The sequence below is a fragment of the Ceratosolen solmsi genome, unplaced genomic scaffold (genome assembly GCF_000503995.2).
Source record: "Ceratosolen solmsi marchali unplaced genomic scaffold, CerSol_1.0 scaffold43, whole genome shotgun sequence".
Classification (NCBI taxonomy): Eukaryota; Metazoa; Arthropoda; class Insecta; order Hymenoptera; family Agaonidae; genus Ceratosolen; species Ceratosolen solmsi.
Genome location: NW_011948431.1, coordinates 134818 through 153959, shown reverse-complemented (window position 1 = coordinate 153959; position 19142 = coordinate 134818). Strand labels below are relative to the sequence as shown.

General features: G+C 37.6%; 1 protein-coding gene across 1 annotated transcript in view; it reads right to left on the bottom strand.

The window, feature by feature from the left end:
* Positions 1–2182: 2182 nt before the first annotated feature.
* Positions 2183–19142, bottom strand: part of LOC105364236 (retinal homeobox protein Rx2-like) — a 28313-nt gene continuing 11353 nt past the window's right edge. The window contains exons 2-4 of the mRNA XM_011502123.1: positions 6627–6724; positions 5323–5501; positions 2183–2730 (exon numbers count right to left, since the gene is read on the bottom strand). Coding sequence (XP_011500425.1) covers positions 2510–2730; positions 5323–5501; positions 6627–6724 — 498 coding nt within the window. The 3' untranslated portion in view covers positions 2183–2509. The remainder of the gene's footprint in view (positions 2731–5322; positions 5502–6626; positions 6725–19142) is intronic.

Here is a 19142-nt window from a genome sequence, read left to right as displayed (position 1 = left end):
GACTATACACTATACTAATTATTCATGCTAACAAATTACATTGTCTGACTTACATCTTACTTCCATACAATCAGATTTAGTTACATTCGCGCTTTTGCTTATCTTTATATCGCCACCACTCTTTTTCATTATATTTTGCAAATTGCTCTCTCGATTATTCGCATTACAGCAATTAGAATCGCATATTGTTCTACTCGCTTTTAATTACTACCCGTAATTGTAATGGGATATACATCGCTAAGTAGTATTCATATTTATGGTATTTTTTATTTGCGAAATGACGTAATTTTTTTTTTTTTTTTTTTTGTATTTTTTTTAATTTTGTTTTTGTTTAGAATCCTCGTAGTTTAATACGCCACGCATATTTACATTATTTATCGGTGATTGTCTCAGACACTCAAGAAATTTTGCGCAAAATTCAATCAATTTGGTGACGACATATTTGCTTCTTCTTATTACGATTTCAATTTAATTATAACATTGAATAGCGTTATAAAAAAAAAAAAAAAAAAAAAAAAAAAAAAAAAATTGTTATTAAATAATTACGTTTCTTGCGTTTTTCTCGTAAAAGCTTTTAAATCGTAATTGAATATTTGCTCCACTTACTTGTCAAAAATATAAAACATTTGATTAGTTGCGTAAATCTGACGTAATTCATTTCTCGAAGAATCACTTTTTTGGAACACAGTTTCATTTAATATGGTGGCGTACTGGTGCAGTTACTACCATTTTGTACACAATATTGCACCTTTAAAACGTTATTAAAGTTTTATTATCGTACCAACCATCATCTTTCCAACTACAAAATGTTACAAATAAAATGATATTTATTCGATAAGATATGTTACAATTTATTTATATTACAGATACAGAAGCAAATGCAACGGCTGCCAGATGAAAAATCGTCTCTTATTAAAATAAGCATTTTAGCCAATTAATGTTGTCGTGAGCACGAATTATTCGATACATAATGTGTGTAAGCTCTTACGTCAAATATCACGTATTACATTCAATTATTGAGATTAGAGACACGGACGTTATCGGCAATAATTATAAACGAATTACAGTTAAAAGGTTCGTGAAAAACAACGTGAAGCTAATGACATGGATCACGTGTGTAGCTCGTAGTTGGAACACAGGAAGTATAGTTCATCGGGGGTTGTCACATAATTCCACCACATCTGTCGGTTACATCGAGTCCCTCGCAGCCGCAATCTATCACATACTCATTCGCACAAGTTGTGCGGATCGTTTTCACCACTTAGTCTCGTTAAGCATTCGTCATTTTTCTATTATTCGAGCACTCTAGTAGCATTTCCTTTTCAATTCGGCTTTCATCGTATTATCTTGATTTGTATTTACGTCCCAATAATTGCAGCCTTTTTGGCGGTAATTCAAACATTAGGGAACGAGCATTAATAAATTATGTATCTTCATTGCATGGATTGAATTGAAACAAATGAAAATGCATGCGAATAATTTCATTTATAAATGAAGTTCTATTATAATTGTCAAAGTTGACGAGGCTGCTTGACAGATGCTAACTTTTTTTTTTTTTTTTTTTTTTTTTTTTTTTTTTTAGATAAAGTAATATTAAACTGTCCATTATAATAGAATGATATCGAGATATGATTAAAAAAAAGGATGAATAAATCAATGAGTAAAAGGTTATTTTAAATTTTAAGGCATTAGTACATTAAGAATCATTAAAGTTTTTCGCGTTTTATATCTCAAACGAATTCAAAAGATAATCAAAGCGCTTACACGTGCGCCTTACATCACTCTGAATCCGATCCACTCCGAACGCGTGTCATTTTTTTTATTTTTCTTTTTTTATTCTTGAGAATAGTTCGTCCAAATGTTGATGGTAATATGCGCTTAAAACGAAATGAAATTTACATCAAAACCTAAATAAAGATTAATGCTTATTGACAGAAGTGCAATTCTGGTGTATTCGAAATACGACGATCGTTCGTTCGGGCATTCGAGTGCCGAGTTTTGACTCACCGAAGCATCCACCCTTCCCCTCTCCCCTCTCTCTCTCTTCCTCTCTCTCTCCCTCCCTCTCCCCCCCTCTCTCTCTCTCTCTCTCCCTCCCTCTCTCTCTCTCTCTCTCTCTCTCTCTTTATCTGTCTCCAATAAAAAATATTCGAAGCACATGAGATATATATAAAGTTCGTGGATAGCGTGGCTATCCCATCTACTTATCGACGGCTTCTATATTCGTGAGCATGGGGGCGAAGGGGTGGGCCTGCCTCCCGAGCCCGGCGGCGGGAATCTTGAAAGAGTAGGCAACAAATACTTAAAAACCGGACGAAGCGATGCGTCAGCGTCGGCAAAAGTCAACGTCGTGTTCTCTGGGTGCCGGTCATCAGCAGAGAGAGGCCGTCCCCCGTTGTAGACAGAGCTGGCCCGAGGGGAACTCGAGCCGGTCGGCCGTCGGTGCCTGGGCTTGCAGGCCGAGGAGGTCTCGCGCGAGGGCGAGAAGACGGCACCCGGGCTCCGGGGTTCACGAGACCGAGACAAAGGTCTCGTCGCGGCCGGGCTGCGTCGAGCTCGCCCGCACCACTTGCTGTAGGCCCTTGCTCAGGCTCTCGACGTGCTCCTTGGCGCGCATCCGCAAGGCCTGGATGCTCGAGGTGCGCGGATCCTGAACGCCCGGGGGACTCGCCGGTGGTTGGACGCCGTGACCCCCACTGGCTATGCTCGCCATGCCTCCGCTCAGTGCGCCTGCGAACAGCCAAAGCCAAAGCTTATCGTTAATCCTTCCTGAGACAGATGCCGATGTAGCTGGAGCCTCCCCTGGAATTTCCTCGAGCGGGGGACACCTTGGCACAAGCGGCGACCCACCCTAATGGCGCTCCACCGATGCGCCAATACGCTTTGATGAGCTTTGCGGTAGGTTATGGCTCCCAGAATATATCTTGTTAGGAGCTGACGTCTTAACGCTTTTAAATCGCGTTTACTATCGATAGTACAATCGATAATATGGCTCTCCGTCTCCCTCTCTCACTCTCACTCTCACTCTCGCTCTCACTCTCACTCTCGCTCTCACTCTCACCCTCACTCTCACTCTTTCACTCTCACTCTCTCACTCTCTGACTCTCACACACACACACACACACACACACACACACACACACACACACACACACACGCACTCTCTCTCTCTCTCTGTCTCTCTGTCTCTCTGTCTCTCTGTCTCTCTGTCTCTCTGTCTCTCTGCCTCGATTACACGAGATTTAATACATTCTTCATTTGACGTGTAGTTTTTCCACACTCGGAATTGAAATAAATGAATGGATTACCGTAGCCACTTCTAAAATAATGTCCGCTTGTGTCAAGGTAGCTCGTTTTATTCCAAGAAAATGTCTTTACAATATCAAAACATAAGGGGCGCTAGGTTTTCAGTGGGCTGAGTCTCGTTAATATTCGTCACCTGAAAATCATAACGCCACTGCACGAGTAGCAAATCGAATGATTAACATTGGTATCGTTACGCTTAACCGCAAATATTGAAACTGCATATAAAAGCAAATGTATTGTGATAAGTCAAACCTTACCCATTCTCTCACGGTCATAAAGCCTGTTTGATTATTTAAATTTAAATTTCTGAATAGCTTTACATGAATTGTTTAAAAAATTCATATTTCATTAGTCGAAACATCACTGTATACCGCTAGAGGTCTTTGATTCATTTTAACGTATTACGACATAATTAATTCGAGAAACAACGTAATTTGAAAGAATTAAATTTTTTTCGTTCAACCATTCAAAACCTTAATTGACTCGATTTTAATGATTATATAATCTCTTATTTGCACATAAGCATAAACGATTAAATGTTTCACTGTCAACAAAAGCTATCAGTATTTCGTTCAAATTGTCGTAATTGCCATTGAAAAAAATTACTCGTTATGATAATATAATTGGTTAAGGCATTGCTAAGTAGTAAACATGTAAAGCATGCGCCTGAAACTAATGGAAATCATTCAATAATACGAAAATTTATTGCGCTTAAAGTAAATTTAGATATTCATTATGGTATCGTCGAGTTAGAATGGATAAAATTAAAATTGGAAATTCAAACAAAAATCCACGAATTACAAATTCTAACCGAAAAGTGCGTAAATTGCTTAAATTTTTTTAATATTAGCGTATCGTAATTATAGTTTAACCTACTCCAATTACAATCTTAATTCGTTAATATTAATGTAATAGTCATATTGATTAAATAATTTGAACGTTCGCGAATCCCAATAACGAATGAAGTAAATAATATTATTGGGTTTCTCTTAAATTCGAATTACATGGTTAGAATGCAATTTTCCAATAAAACGACAATCCAGAATGATTTTTAAAAGCATACATAATTATCATAAACGGCTGATTAAATCTCATTTCTATTCCTATAATTACACATTCCAATAATTATATAATAATATTTGCGTAAAATGGCATTTTACATACTACATCAATGAATATTTATATTTAAACAACAGCAATAATTATTAAACAAAGAAACAACGAAAAATAATACCAAAAAAAAAAAAAAAAAAAAAACCAAAAAAAAAAAAAAAAAAGAAAATGTATAAATTTAGCTGCACACATTCTACCGCAAACTGCCACAACGTTCCACATGCACGGGCAATGCAAAATTTGACTTTGAAAAGCAAATCAGGAAATAACCATGGATATATATATATATATATATATATATATATATATATATACGTATATGCAAATAAATGTACTGAAACATATACATTAAGTATAAAGTGCACGATCGCGCGCTTTTGTTCGATTATAATAACAAGAAAGAATAAGAGAACCTTTTGTTCCGGATGAATATCGATTATAACATTCTGGTATAATCGTCTGAGCACGTCGGTCAGTTGTTTATCTCGAACGAGTGGTGCAGCTAAACATTTCAACAAAGCACACGGTTCATTAATTTTGAATAGATTTGAAAAGATAATACATGTAAAATAATCACGGATTTCTTTCATCCTCGCCCTTCGCAACTCAGCTCAGTCCAACATGAAAACAATTTTGCAATTCAATGGCATTAGCGCACGATAATATATAGAATAGTTGCCAAGAAAATATAATAAACACTATCGGTGTTTGAGTGGAAGAAGGGCCAAGGAAACGAGCGAAGACGACGGTGGGAGGGAGAATTTGAAGGCCGACGAGCGTTGAGTCAAATTAGGGTTAAAGGAGATAGGCGGCAAGCTATCATGCATCGGGCCGTAATTCGGTGCTAAGGTGAGCCGTTCCTAATGAGAGCCCGCGATAAGGTGGGATGGGATGATGCCTTACCGGAGAGGGAGTTGCCGACGGCGGCGACGGTGGGCGGCGAGGGCAATCGCCTGGGGGACGTCAAGTAGCTCGCGTAGCCCGCGTGCGGCCCCGGCAAGAATCCCGGCAAGGCGTTGAGCAGCCCCGTAGGGTGGAGCCAGGGGTCCCCGGGCAGGCCCAGGGCCGGGATCGCCACGTTCCTGCAACATTTGGCAAATGCCGAGTATCGTTTAATACGATATACTTCGGATAAGAATGTCCTCGGATAGCCGGAGCGCGAGTCACTCGTTACCGCAATTTCCAAAATCCCCGTGAGCTCGACACCGATACCCGAGCGATGGGCGATTATTAGATTGCAACAGAACTTTTGGAAATTGCTGAAACGAATGCCTTGCGTTATGGTAAATCTTAATATCGGTCCTCGACCTTAAGGCTCGCTGGCCACAAATGGCCTCGCAAGCCTCCCTCCACGACCGTTCTTTTTTGTCGCTTATATATATTTAAGTAAAATGCCTTTCAAGACTTACAGGCGTATCGCAAGGACATAAGTCGACAATAATAACGCGACCTTTGGAAATACGAAATGACTTTCTTCCAGGAGCTTGATAATTAAATTTCTACATAAAAGGTTAATTAATAAAAAATGATTAATCACTCTTAGCGCCTAACGCACGCTATTCGAAAACAAATGCAAGTATTTTTTTAACTCGCCGTAATAAACTTGATTAATCGGTGAAAAATCAACAAACTTAATGCATCAACGAACTTGCATTGTATATTTTCCTCGTAAATGAAATATCCCTGGTAAGTTTAAGCACTTACACTTACAGACATTTTTCTGGTATTACTGGTACAGACATTTATCAATTTTAAATCATTCGAACGCGTATTTCTTGTAAGCATTTAATTAGCGTAGTTCAAGTATTTGCATACTTTAATAATTGATTATATTTGCCAGCGAGATCTTATCTCCGTGGTTCTAGCACCCGCAAAGTGTTAACTTTAATATTTATAAATCCGATTACAAAATGAATAAAGCGGCGAATTTAATAATCTCTATTGACAGTAAGAATCTAGTCGTCCGTAATAAACGTAGATAATATTTGTTTGCATCGCGCACTCCGAATATTCGCTTGAATGTCAAATTCAAAATTGAAACATTTAATTATCAGTCAACGATAGAACTTGCCATTTAGTTACAAAATTACCGATGAAATTTGCCAATTAATTTTTCATTCGTATTCTATAATTATGTGTATTATTGATAATTAAGTGAATCGTTATATTATTACAGCACGTTTTATTGGCTTAATTTATTAAATTACCTCATGCTGGCCGCATGACGATATTCGCTGAGTCCAAGTTTCGCAGCATCCATTTTTTCCTGCCTGCGCCACTTAGCTCTTCGATTTTGAAACCATACCTGTAAAATATAAAAGGCTCATTATTCTTTTTTCATTTTTTTGTTCTTAAATTGCATAGAACAGTTTGCGTATAAATTAAATTCTCTATAATCGCGCGGCTATTATTAACTAACTTATGAAATATAATATGCATGCGTAAACAAGAGAAATATACGCAATCACAAAGAATAATTAAGGCCATATATATATATATATATATATATATATATATATATATATATATAAGCAGTAAGACATTTGTATTTCAATTAACATTTTCTCGTTTAAATATCTTAAGGTGAAGTGAAAAAAGTTTTAATTTTAGCATTTTTATAACTTTGCGTCAATTACACAGATGAGCATTGAAACAATATGATTCTTAGTAAACATTCTCTCTCTCTCTCTCTCTCTCTCTCTCTCTCTCTCTCTCTTTAACGCATTGCACTAAATATAATTGTCGTTGGAATAATTAACGCTGGCGTAAGTAAGCTTGGAGCCAAACTTAAAAAAAACTACATATTATTAGAAGAAAGCCCCCGATAAGTGGAGGCAAATGGAAAAACCGAGATCACGTGGCCAAGTGTAATAATCGCCTCGCTACCGTCGCTGCACCTCGGCCTCTAATTGTAGGCCCATAAAAATTTGCTGCTGCTGCTGCTGCTGCTGCTCATCGGTATACATGAAATGGAGGGAGCCTTGATCGTGCCTGCACCAATGTGTCCGACATTATCTTAATCTATCAGTAGCCGTCGGCGGCTACCGTCGATATGCCACCTTTTCCTTCACTCGACACTTACTTATGCCAGCGCTCTCGCTCTCTGTCGCTCTCGCCCGCGTGTTACTTATATTTGTATCTAGTAAAATCTAGCTACCGAGCGACTCCCTTCCCTATAATTAGAGGTTTCAAGCCTCATTTCACTCATACGAGACCGGACATTTTAAAGCGGCAATTTGTGAACGCCCGCGATTAAGACCAAAGTGACCCGACACATTAATTATGAATTATAAAGAGAAAAAAAAGGGATATTATTTTCTTAATTGCTCAATGGATTGTGGAATGGGTTAATGTCTAGGAACATGGCACAGGTAATAAAAATAGATCTTATCAAGAATCTTCTTTCCACTTAGATCTATAACTTCACACACGCGCGCGCGCACACACACACACGCACAAACACACGCACAAACACACACAAACAAACGCACGCACACACGCACAAACACACACAAACAAACGCACGCACACACGCACGCACACGCGCGCGCGCACACACACACACACACACACACACACACATAAAAAATTAATTTACGTATCGAAAAAGCTACGCGGAAATTACAATTTATATTTCTATTTTCAAATATCTTTCTGTATATATAACTTTGATATTTTATACAATTTTCAATCGATACCTTTATTTGTAAATAATTAATTAAAATGTATCTACGGTATGTTCTAAAATATTTATCGTGCATTATTTTGTTTCTATACCAATGGAAAAGAAATTTATAAGTTTATTGGAAATTTAATTCATATAAGAATTCACAAGAAAATAACATTGAAATAATAACTATTACGTATTAACAAAATATTCATAACTCTATCTTGCCATCCATATATACTAACACTTTTTTTCCAATACAATTCGAAACATTTGTGCGTCATAAAACATATGCCTACAATAGATTAAAATAATTTAATGTCTTTATTACTAATATTTAGTATTATACTTTATTTCTAATTGTACTCTAATAACGTTTCAATATATATCATCTGACATTCGTTTTATCTCTTAAAAGCAGACAAACTCACAATTAATGAAATATCAAAAATAATCGAGAATTTATTTACAATATATAACTAATTTATACAACTGTTGACTTTGAAATATTCCAATATAGTCTTTATGCAGATGTAAAAGTATTTACAGCGTGAAAGCAACTGAATATGAAATTTGATTTCAGTTAAATCATTGGCATTTTGTTTATCAATAAATGACACTTATAAATCTCGAATTTAACTAGAACAAATGAATAAAGAATGACAGAGGCAATATATGTCTCTTCTCCTACTCGCATCCGATTATTTACAAAATTCATTAAAAATATGCTGATAATAATTAAAACATAAAAGACTACGAGCCCCTTCTCTTTCTATCCGATAACATAATACTTAATTAGGTATCCTCGTTTTATCTCTGGTTGGATTATTCATAAGTAGCCAGTCGCTGTAGCATCATTTGGATTTGACGCGTCGTGAAACTATAGATTAGAGAGCGCAACCTGCCAACGGCAGTAGCAGCAGCAGCCATGCTACAGCAGTGAAATCAACATGGCCGACCGATGCTCTCTCTCTCTCTCTCTCTCTCTCACTATCTCTATCTCTCCCCAGTTCTCTGGCTCGCTACCTCGCTCTCTTCCCCTCCATGCCGTCGCGCTTACTCGCTCTCCCTCTCTCCCTCCCTCTGTAGCTCTCCCACTCGGTCTCTCTCTCTCTCTCTCACTCTCTCACTCTCTTTCTCTCAGTGTATGTCCCTCTCCCTCCCCCATTTCTACCTCGCTCCCTCGCTCTCTCTCTCTCTCTCTCTCTCTCTCTCTCTCTCTGTTTCTTCTACAACAGTTGCGCTCATTTCTCGCTAACTCAACATTTAAGGTTCGTGCCCGGTGCTCTTGCCTCACATTCGATTTTGCCTTCAAGCTCGTTACCCTCTTGACGCTCTCGGCAGGGGTGTGGACCTCTTCTCTCTCTTTCTCTTTTACTTTTCTTTATCCTTACTATGTAACTTGCGCGCCGTCTCAGCTTTTCTTACGATAGCGAGTTTAGGGGTGGACCGCCCTGCTCCGCCCAGACGTTTTACCCTCTAGACATTCTACTCTTTCTCTCTCCTTCTCTCTCTCTCTCTCTCTCTCTCTCTCTCTCTCTCTCTCTCTCTCTCCCTAGTTTCCTTATTTTTTCTTCGTTTCATTCTTGTTGTATAAGTTTGATGTCGAAAAGAAATTTCACTCGTTCAAGCTTTTTTCTTATTTGCCTTTATCATACGTTTTACCGTATATCTATCCATACTCGAAATTATAATTTTTTTAACAATTAGCATAATATTTCATGTCTGCGATAAACATTATTTTTATTTAATATCGTATTTCTACATTGTTATTCTATTTCAAACCATTACAGTATCTATTAAATAAGTTAATTACCTTATATTTAAATATTTAATACATTTATAATAATAATAATAATAATAATAATAACAAATTTATATATACAATGCATTTACAGTTAATTTACTTTATTAAGAACGCAATATCCTATACAACAACATAAGTAAATATAATTTATTACTTCTTATCGCCTTTTCTATTTTCAATAAAACTTACTTTATAGTATATATTATTTTTATTTGATTTTCACTCTTACTTTAATAACGGTTAGTATATTTTATCAAATTGAATTGTTCCATTTTTTTTCTTCAAAATTTGCAATAATCTTTTTGGTAAATCAAATTGCATTTAACGCATTATAGATTTTATGAGAAACTTGAGAAAACAATTTTTATTTAATAGTTTGAACTTGTTATATCCTAATATATTTTCGACTACAAATACAAATACGAAAAATAGTTGAAAGTAAACGAATTTTGGTATAGCTCGCAATAAAATATCCGTTTCGAATGAAATATAACAATAAATCCTCGCGTTGAATTCATCTCATTCAATCTTTTTTTCCTCGTAGTGGATATTTACTATTTAAATTGAATATCTGGCCTAATTATATGGTAAATTGATTATATATATATATATATATATATATATATCTTCTGTCTCCCTCTTTTCCCGCTTCTTTTTTATCGATAATTAATCAACTGATATGAAGCTTTAACTTACATGCTTTTACTGGTTGTATATAAATAATATAAATTCACTTTATTCATAGACATTATATACGAGTTTTCGACAATCGTCTATAGGCAAATGAATTTCTTCAAAGTAATTTCATACCAAATCTCTCTCTCTCTCTCTCTCTCTCTCTGTCTCTCCTTCCCCCCCTCTCTCTCTCTCTCTCTTTCTCTTTCTCTTTATTTTCTCTATCACCCCTCTGTCCCTCTCATCCTCTCACCCGTTCTCTCTTTCTCTCAGTCTTTTACTGTCTCCGTGTCAGATGTTCACTCCGCATGGAATTCATAAAAGAAAAAGTGGGAGCACAGGTAATAGAGCTGGTGAGTTGGCAATCAGGAATGACATTGCCAACTCATCAGGATGATATTTTGCTGCGAAGGAGAAGCAATTTTCTTTCGCGCGTCGTCTCGCCGACAATCAGATAAGAAAGACTCTTGTACGCGGCAGGACAAAATGCAAAGAGCTCGTGCGACCCATCGTTCCGATGGGAAAATAAACGAATTTCCCTTGATTTATATACAGTGAGGCGCCTTCAATTTTCCCCTCCTTGGACGACAACGACGGCACATCTTGTAGTCTTAAAATAGTGGAATTATACTGGACCAAAAGGTGGATGCACGATGATCGAGGCCAGCGGTTACCTGAGCGCTCGACTGCCTGACAAAAACTGCATTTTGCGAATTAATTTGCCATTCTCTGAGGGAGCGCTAGCACACCTCGCGGCTGTATTGTTAATTCGCTATGAAATCGCTGGGGATTAACAAAATACTAAACTACCGTCCTGGCAATGATTAAGACGATTAGCCGTGAGCTTTCGAGAAATACGCTTTGTCGAATACTTACATCTTTATCAACATCTTCCCTAAGTTTTAGTAGCTGGAACAATTAACAATACGTTGTCTTATTTGTTTAATTAGTACATTTGTAAAATTAATAAGCTAGGCAGATGAATTTTAATCAAATACAATAATTATTTCATTATTAAACCTGACCTTTGACATTTGAAGTTTAGAAAAGGCGGTATTATATAGTTCGACGAGTTTTTAAATAAAATGATTGAGCTGTTGATCATAGGGATTAAATTAAAATTTGTAGATGAAGAGGAGAAAAATGTTTATAAGCATATTTTGCATAATAAAGTACGATTTAATAGCACCATCTTGATTTAAAATTAATATCACTAATACGTCGACAAGGATCTAATAATTAAAAGGTTAAGGCAACGATTATTTACATTTATCTATTATTTGATAAAAACATTTTTTATTTAAGCTAACATAATTTACATTGCTAATATGGTATTTATTTTGCGATAGCCATTTTTGATTGGTTTGTATATCAGCGTGACAGTCAACCTCTCTGTTTGTCCGCCCCTTTCTAAAGAAAAATAGGGAAAATAACGAGTCGAGAATATAAAAAAGGGAGCAAACTCGCAAGTTGGTTCATTCTGCCAAGGAAATATAAAGAACAGAGCTAACGCGGCTTAACCTCCTTAGGGCGTAAATTTATTACGGTACTATCGCGTCGCGACGCTTCGTCGCTCCTCGGCAAATGATATCGTCGGATAAATTCGTTTGGAAGGCGCGCGCGTGTAAGCAAGAAACAGTCAGGAAGAGAAAGAGAGAGAGAGAGAGAGAGAGAGAGAGAATACTGGAGAAAATCGAGATAAAATGGGAGCACGACGGCCCGATTCATTTTGCATTTCAATTGTCGAGCGTCACACCATGTCTCTCTCTACATCTCTCTCTCTCTCTCTCTCTCTCTCTATCTCTCTATCTCTCTCTATCTCTCCTGTCTTTATTCATGTTTAGGTAAATTGCGCGAATGTAAAATGAAGAGAAAGAAATGCTTTTTACTTGCAGCATTTGTACTTAATTATCTTGTCTTTATTAAGTTTCTTTTTTTTCTTAGCAAGATTGAGTAACTTTTTAGACTTGTAAGTTTTTATATTTTCGTAAATCTCCATTTTTTGCCCCCGGAAAAAAAAACAACAGATTTTAGATCGTATTTACTAATTGAAATCATTATATATTATAAAGCGTTATTTTAGATTGTTAATACTATTTAATATTTATATAGATGGTTGAAAGAAAATTTTGTTTGAACAAGTTATTTTACCAAATATTTCTTCGCCTTAAAAATAAAGCAATTAGGCATGTTTTTATGAGTTGAAAAATTCCTTTTAATATTAAATTTCAATTTTGCTGATATTTTTTCATATCATATAGTCTATTAATTCACATGTTTACTTACAAATTTTTCGTGAAGCAACGACAATTATAATCAATACATCCAATAACTTCCATTTTATTGTATTATTTTTAGCATTCGGGACATTTAATTTAAAGCTACATAAATTTTCGTAACAAATTGATTTTAGATTATAAATATAAAATATTTGACGATAATTTCAATTTAAAGTAACGTGAGGAGTACGCGCATTATACACATTATATTTATGACTATTTCAGGTTTTATAATATCATCTTTGTCATTTTACCTTTTTGAAAGTCTTTTATATTTCAAATGATAGATAAAAATTGGTGTTAAAGGATTTAAATTAAGGGTAAATAGCACCTCGTTATAAATATTACCTTTGCTGTTGATACAAATATATATATATATATATATATATATATATATATATAATTGCTTTTGTAAATAAATATATTTCGGATGAATAATACACAAAATTCCTGTGTAAGCCCCGGATTATTGGACAATGAACTTTCGACATTAATACGCGAGGAGATAGGAATAATGTCAAATCAGTGATGAGTTTACTGCAAATATCATCTCATCAAGACAATTAGCACGTTGACTCTTATCGTGTCGAGCGACGTCTTTTACGTACGTCCGCGTTGAAAATGACAAATAATCGAATAACCGAGCATTGTTGCGCTAAAGGACCGATGACAATATCAAGTTAAGCGATATTGCTCATCGGTGACAAAGGTTAGAGCGAGCGGTGCAATCGAGATAAGAACGGTGCTCGGCGCTCACCGACGGGGGACAAAAAAATTGAGAATACGCGAAAGTGAGAAGAGGAGAATAATACGATCAGTGTGCCGTGACGATAATCGACGAAGCTCTTGTGCCCGAACAAAAAGGTGAGCTTGCGATTCGCCGGCCCGATATCCGCGGCCATTGTTGCCTCGAGTGGCGGCAGCCGTCTGTCGTCGAGGGACAGCAACAGCAGCAGCAGCAGCAGCCGCCGCCGCCTTCCAATACACCGTCACTTCTCCCTGGAGCTGCTTGGACAATTTTGATCGCGCGATTATACGGAAAGGTGCACGTTCTGGCTCCTCTTTTCCACCGGATGGAAATTCGACTCAGAGTCCCCGCTGAGATGCGCGATTCTAACTAGCCTTAATGCCTCTGTAGAGTACTTTATTCGTTCTTGCATATGGGACGAGATAATTGGAATCGGTATAACTGTCGGAGTGGAGTTAAAAATTCGTCGTCGCGTTACTTCATCCTTTTCCCATTCAATTCTTGGCTTAATCTCGAAAATTTTAATTACAATATTACCATTAAATGATATTCCTCGTTATGGTATGCCACTTAGCCTATAAAGCTTTCATCTATAGATCGTCTTGAAAGCTTTAAAATACTAACGGAAAGTTAATTACTAACAATTCCGATGCTACTTATTATAGACATTCTAAGTAATTTACTCAATCGACAATATATTCGCCCCATTGCTAGACAACGGCAACCTACACGAATATAATCCATTGATTAACCTGAGCGCTTGTTAATACGTATTTATGTGATACTGATTTAATCTCGTATTTAGTTTTCTATTTAGCTCGTTGTAGCCTAATAATAATAATAATAATAATAATAATAATAATAAATAAAAATAAAAAATCAGCCAATGTATGAGAATGAAGAGCAGCTAAGGATATCAATGATCCATTCCATACACTTATTATACGCTATTATACAAAATATCGGAAAGTAAAGTCGCTCGTTTGCAAAGCTATAATGTCCCTTTAATCCTTCTTTTATTTACTCAAACCCCAAACGCGTCAACGCTATTTATTCCAGCATGATTCGCGAACAGAGGGAAACAAAGTACCCTCACCACCTTCTAATCGCCATCTCACGACGAATAATATACGATCGGCCTCAACGCTAACACACCCTTATCATGGATAAATTCATTTTAAAAGCTATTCCTACTCGAAGGGTGGCGCTCTTCGACGGCAAGCTTTCACGCAGTTTGTACAGCTTGGAAAGGTAAAGTCTCGCTCGCGTACAATCCTTCCGTTGGCGCTCCACCTATACTCATCGACATCCATTAACCCCATCTCCCGTCACTCGCGTCTTCGGCCGTACTCGGTTGCGCGTCCGACCCCGAATTAAGCCCCGGGAAGCATCGGCCATTGTTCCCCGCGATAAACATCCAACCACTCGAGGTCCGCGACTCCCATCCCCACGACGGCTAAACGTCGCGACGAATCTCACGCTTCCCCGTCACTCGCCCATCCGCGCAATCCTTTTTCGTTCTTTTTTTTTTCCCTTTTTTTCCAATGTATTATCCACGCCCCCCTCTCGTCGAGTGCGCGTGTCTTAGTTTCACGTGGAGACTCCTCGCAGGGTGGCCGCCTTTGTCGAGCGTGTTTCCAAGCTGGCCCTAAACAATGAGCCGGTTTTAACGGGACTCTGCACAACCAGACGAGGTGCTCCATACGTAATAAGTGGTTTTGGCGTCGCTGGAGTTAACGCTTTTGTCGAGCTGGCGCGTCTGCGTGAGGTTCCGGTAGTCGAGCGCACACCGACCGATGTCCTTTCGTTTTATTTCTAACGATATCCCTTACAATGTCGTAATATAGAGGACATTTTTTTCTATTTTCTTTGTTGCTCCTCGTTTGTTTCACTCTCGATAAGGGACAAGTGTACGGAAAAATTAGCGGAAACAGCTTTTAAGGTGTACGCATGGAGATGCGCGCGCGCACACACACACACACACACACACACACACACATATATATATATATATATATATATATATATATATATATATACACACACACACACATAAATATGTAGATTCGCTAAGCGAGAAGATCGACGCAGCAGATTTTAATATTTTTATCCGAATATGAAAAATGAGTATCATTGACATATTTGTTAAGCGTTGCGTTACATATAGCCTAATATAAAGTGATATAATGAACAATGCCATGCACTTATCGTATAGAATATGTTATATGCTTTATAAAATAGATTAAAGACGCATGGCGAACGTATAACCACAAATAATCGTTGGTAATACCTTGATACGAGCAGCACTTAATACAACTATATTTGAATAAATATGTGTTTTATTGCGAATCAAATGCAAAGCGTGTTTTGTGTGTGTGTGTGCGCGCGCGCTTGGCTATAATGATAGTACCAATGGCAAACACCTCGATGACCTGGCTATGCCTGGCACAGAAAAGGATTTCAGTAGGCAAACGAGGGGGCGACGAAAGCCGAGCTCGAGCATTGAAATCGGCAACCGCGACGAGATTTTCAATTACGAGGCCTAATGTCAAAAGTCAAGAGAGTCCGTAAACGAAACGGCGCACGCGCGCTTGCACGTATATACAGTATGACGACGACTGCACGGGTACACGGGACCTTGAGAAAGGAACGGGCGCATTAATCAGGGTTGCGCCGAGTAATCGCTTACTCGTCGTTTACTCGTCGTTTACTCGTCGTTTACTCGTCGTTTACCCGCGGATCTGGTGCATAATAGCCATGCATATGCATTGGCAATGGGAGGAGGCGTTTTTCGGGGCTCGGGCCGAATCCCAACGCGCCGATGTTCGGAGAGGGTTGCGCAATCTATTATTCGACGCGCTTTTTATACACAGGGGTGGCCGTGTTGCGTATCCACCCCTCCGCTTGAAACTGCCGAGCGAATTCAATCCCCTCTTCTTCTTGCGCCTCAGTCGTTCTCATTTTTCCGAGCGTTCCTCTCGATCCCCTCCATTGTCCTCCGACCCCTGTCCGCCCCTCAGCGCCGCTCCTTAGCGCGACCCACGGGGCTGCTCCGAACCCGGCTCCCAGTTTCTCAAAGTGCCATTTCCGCGCATTTTCGGCACAAACATTAGCAGCTAATTCGATCATTATTTGTCACGTGTATGGCTTTCCGTTGGTTCTCCGTCGGCCGATGAGGCGAATTCCGCGCTTTTACCACCCCTGTCTTATTAGGGCCAACCAACACCAAATCGTGGCAATGGCGCTGATCCATTGGTGGGCTGCCTGAATTGATCTCACATTTTTCTTCTACAAAGAATCCCTGCTACTTCATCATGTTAATAATTATATGTTCGCACATTTGAGGAAAATGTAGTTACATAAAGGCGTAGTAAATGTAAGATTGCAAGCCGATTGCGCGCGTGCGTGTTCATGCGCTAGCACAGCAGACAACGGCTTTATCTTCACTTTTTTTTCAAAGCTTCATTCGTGCTGGAAACTGAATTACATTTATAGTGATTTAAAATAAATTATCACATCTTTGTTCTCCTCTATTTACGTAACATCATATTTATAACTAAATTTAATTGCAAAAATATATTCAAGTATTGCATCAATCGAAAAATATTGCAATTGTTTTAATCGATAATTACGATTCGACTTAATTACTTCGACGTTTTTAATCAATCGAAAAATATTGCAATTGTTTTAATCGATAATTACGATTATTGATAATTACGATCGATAATTACGATTAAAAATAATTATTGAAAAATTGTAAACAAATTATGATTCAATTTGAATACATCATTATAATACGGTATATATTAAAATAAAATTTTATTACGGTAATAAAATCGTACGATACGTTACGAAAGTATTATAATTTATTTTTTTACCCGTAACGGGACTTCAGCAAGGAGAGATGAATTTATCGTTGTTTTCCTTCAAATTCTTATGATATTCTTGCTGCTTAATGCAGAAATCATAATATATATAAATTGTTACATATATATTGTCAATAATACTCTATTTCTACAAGACAATGCCTTAACAAAATTGAATCATAATTAAATCATTCGTAAAATAAATTAAGATAAAGGACTGATTGAAATGTATAAGTACGATAATATTAAGATATAAATATCGTTGCAATAATATTTACATTTGACATATCTGTATTGTTATATGAAAACATGAAGAAAAAAAAACGAATAAGGTAATAAATAAATAAATAAATAAAAATTAAAAAATGATGCAGAAGTTTATGATTGCAATCAAAGTAGCTTCAAATACTTAATTTCTTTCTATTTATTAAACTAATCGTTAAAATAATTATTTACAACCTTAAATTTATATAATTGAAGTGACTGCGATCAATGTAAAAACATTTCTGTAAAAACATCTTCTCGGGTCATACAACAATCTTCGATAGATACTTTCATTACTTAATAAATTGAATTAATTTCTCTATTTTAATTAACTTCTGGACATATCCATGTCTAAATTAATGTCTTAATTGAATAATATTTACAAGCTGATAATTAATGTTTAAAGATATTAATTTGTTACATCATCACAATGTTAATAGATAATGTGTCGAACAGTCTCGAATCTTTCTGGTTACTTCCAATAGTAACGAAACGTTAATCAAATAATTAGAGATTTTATACGTTAGACTTGAGACTACAAGTAACCATGAAACCAAATTGCCAAATAAGTAGATTGAGAGCGCCCCCCCCCCTCCCCGCCCGCTCCGCCGAAGTAAATGCAAGACAAAATGTTGGCAGAAATTCAATAAAAACCATTAGGCTTCGGGACTGATCGATGTATTTGCCATCCCTTCTCGCGAGTGAGCCCTTGCGAGCGAGCAAAGTAATAAAATTCCACCGTTTACCAAGGAGTAGCGCAATAAATCGCCAAATGCCTTTCAATTATTCATCTTGACCGGCCTACCTTCGATATACATGGTAGGAGGGAAAAAAACACGTTCAACTCCCGGCCCACACTCGGATCCTATCGTTTGAGCGTCACTGTCATACCGGCGCGCTTCCAATAAAGTCACCCCTGTGTCGTTGCGCGTAATCACCCTTAAACACTCCAACGCCCCGCTCGTAGTTTGGCGCTAGGCGAGGCGCGGTCAGGTCGCCGGTACAATACTAATGCGCTACAAATAACATCTCCAGCACGAAGCGATTTCACCTCTACAATACCCGACACGCGTGCCTGCTTCATTTCACTCTTTACTTTTTTCTGCGCTGCCTGCGTGCGCACGTGCATAAAAGAAGCGTAGAGCATCGGTGATGATGGGACGAGGGGTCGAGGGGCGAGGAGAGAGATATTGAGAGATGTACTCGCGTTCACGGAGATACAGCCGTGATGACGCTTGTTGTCCGTCCCTTCTTTGCTTCAGCTTCTTTCACTTGGACTCAACTTGGGTTTCTTTATTCTCTCGATTCTAGTGATGTGATGTGTGTGTGTGTGTGTATGAGATGTGTGATGTGATGTGATGTGATGTGATGTGATGTGTTGATGCGTGTTCGTGTGTGATGCGTGTGATGCGTGTTC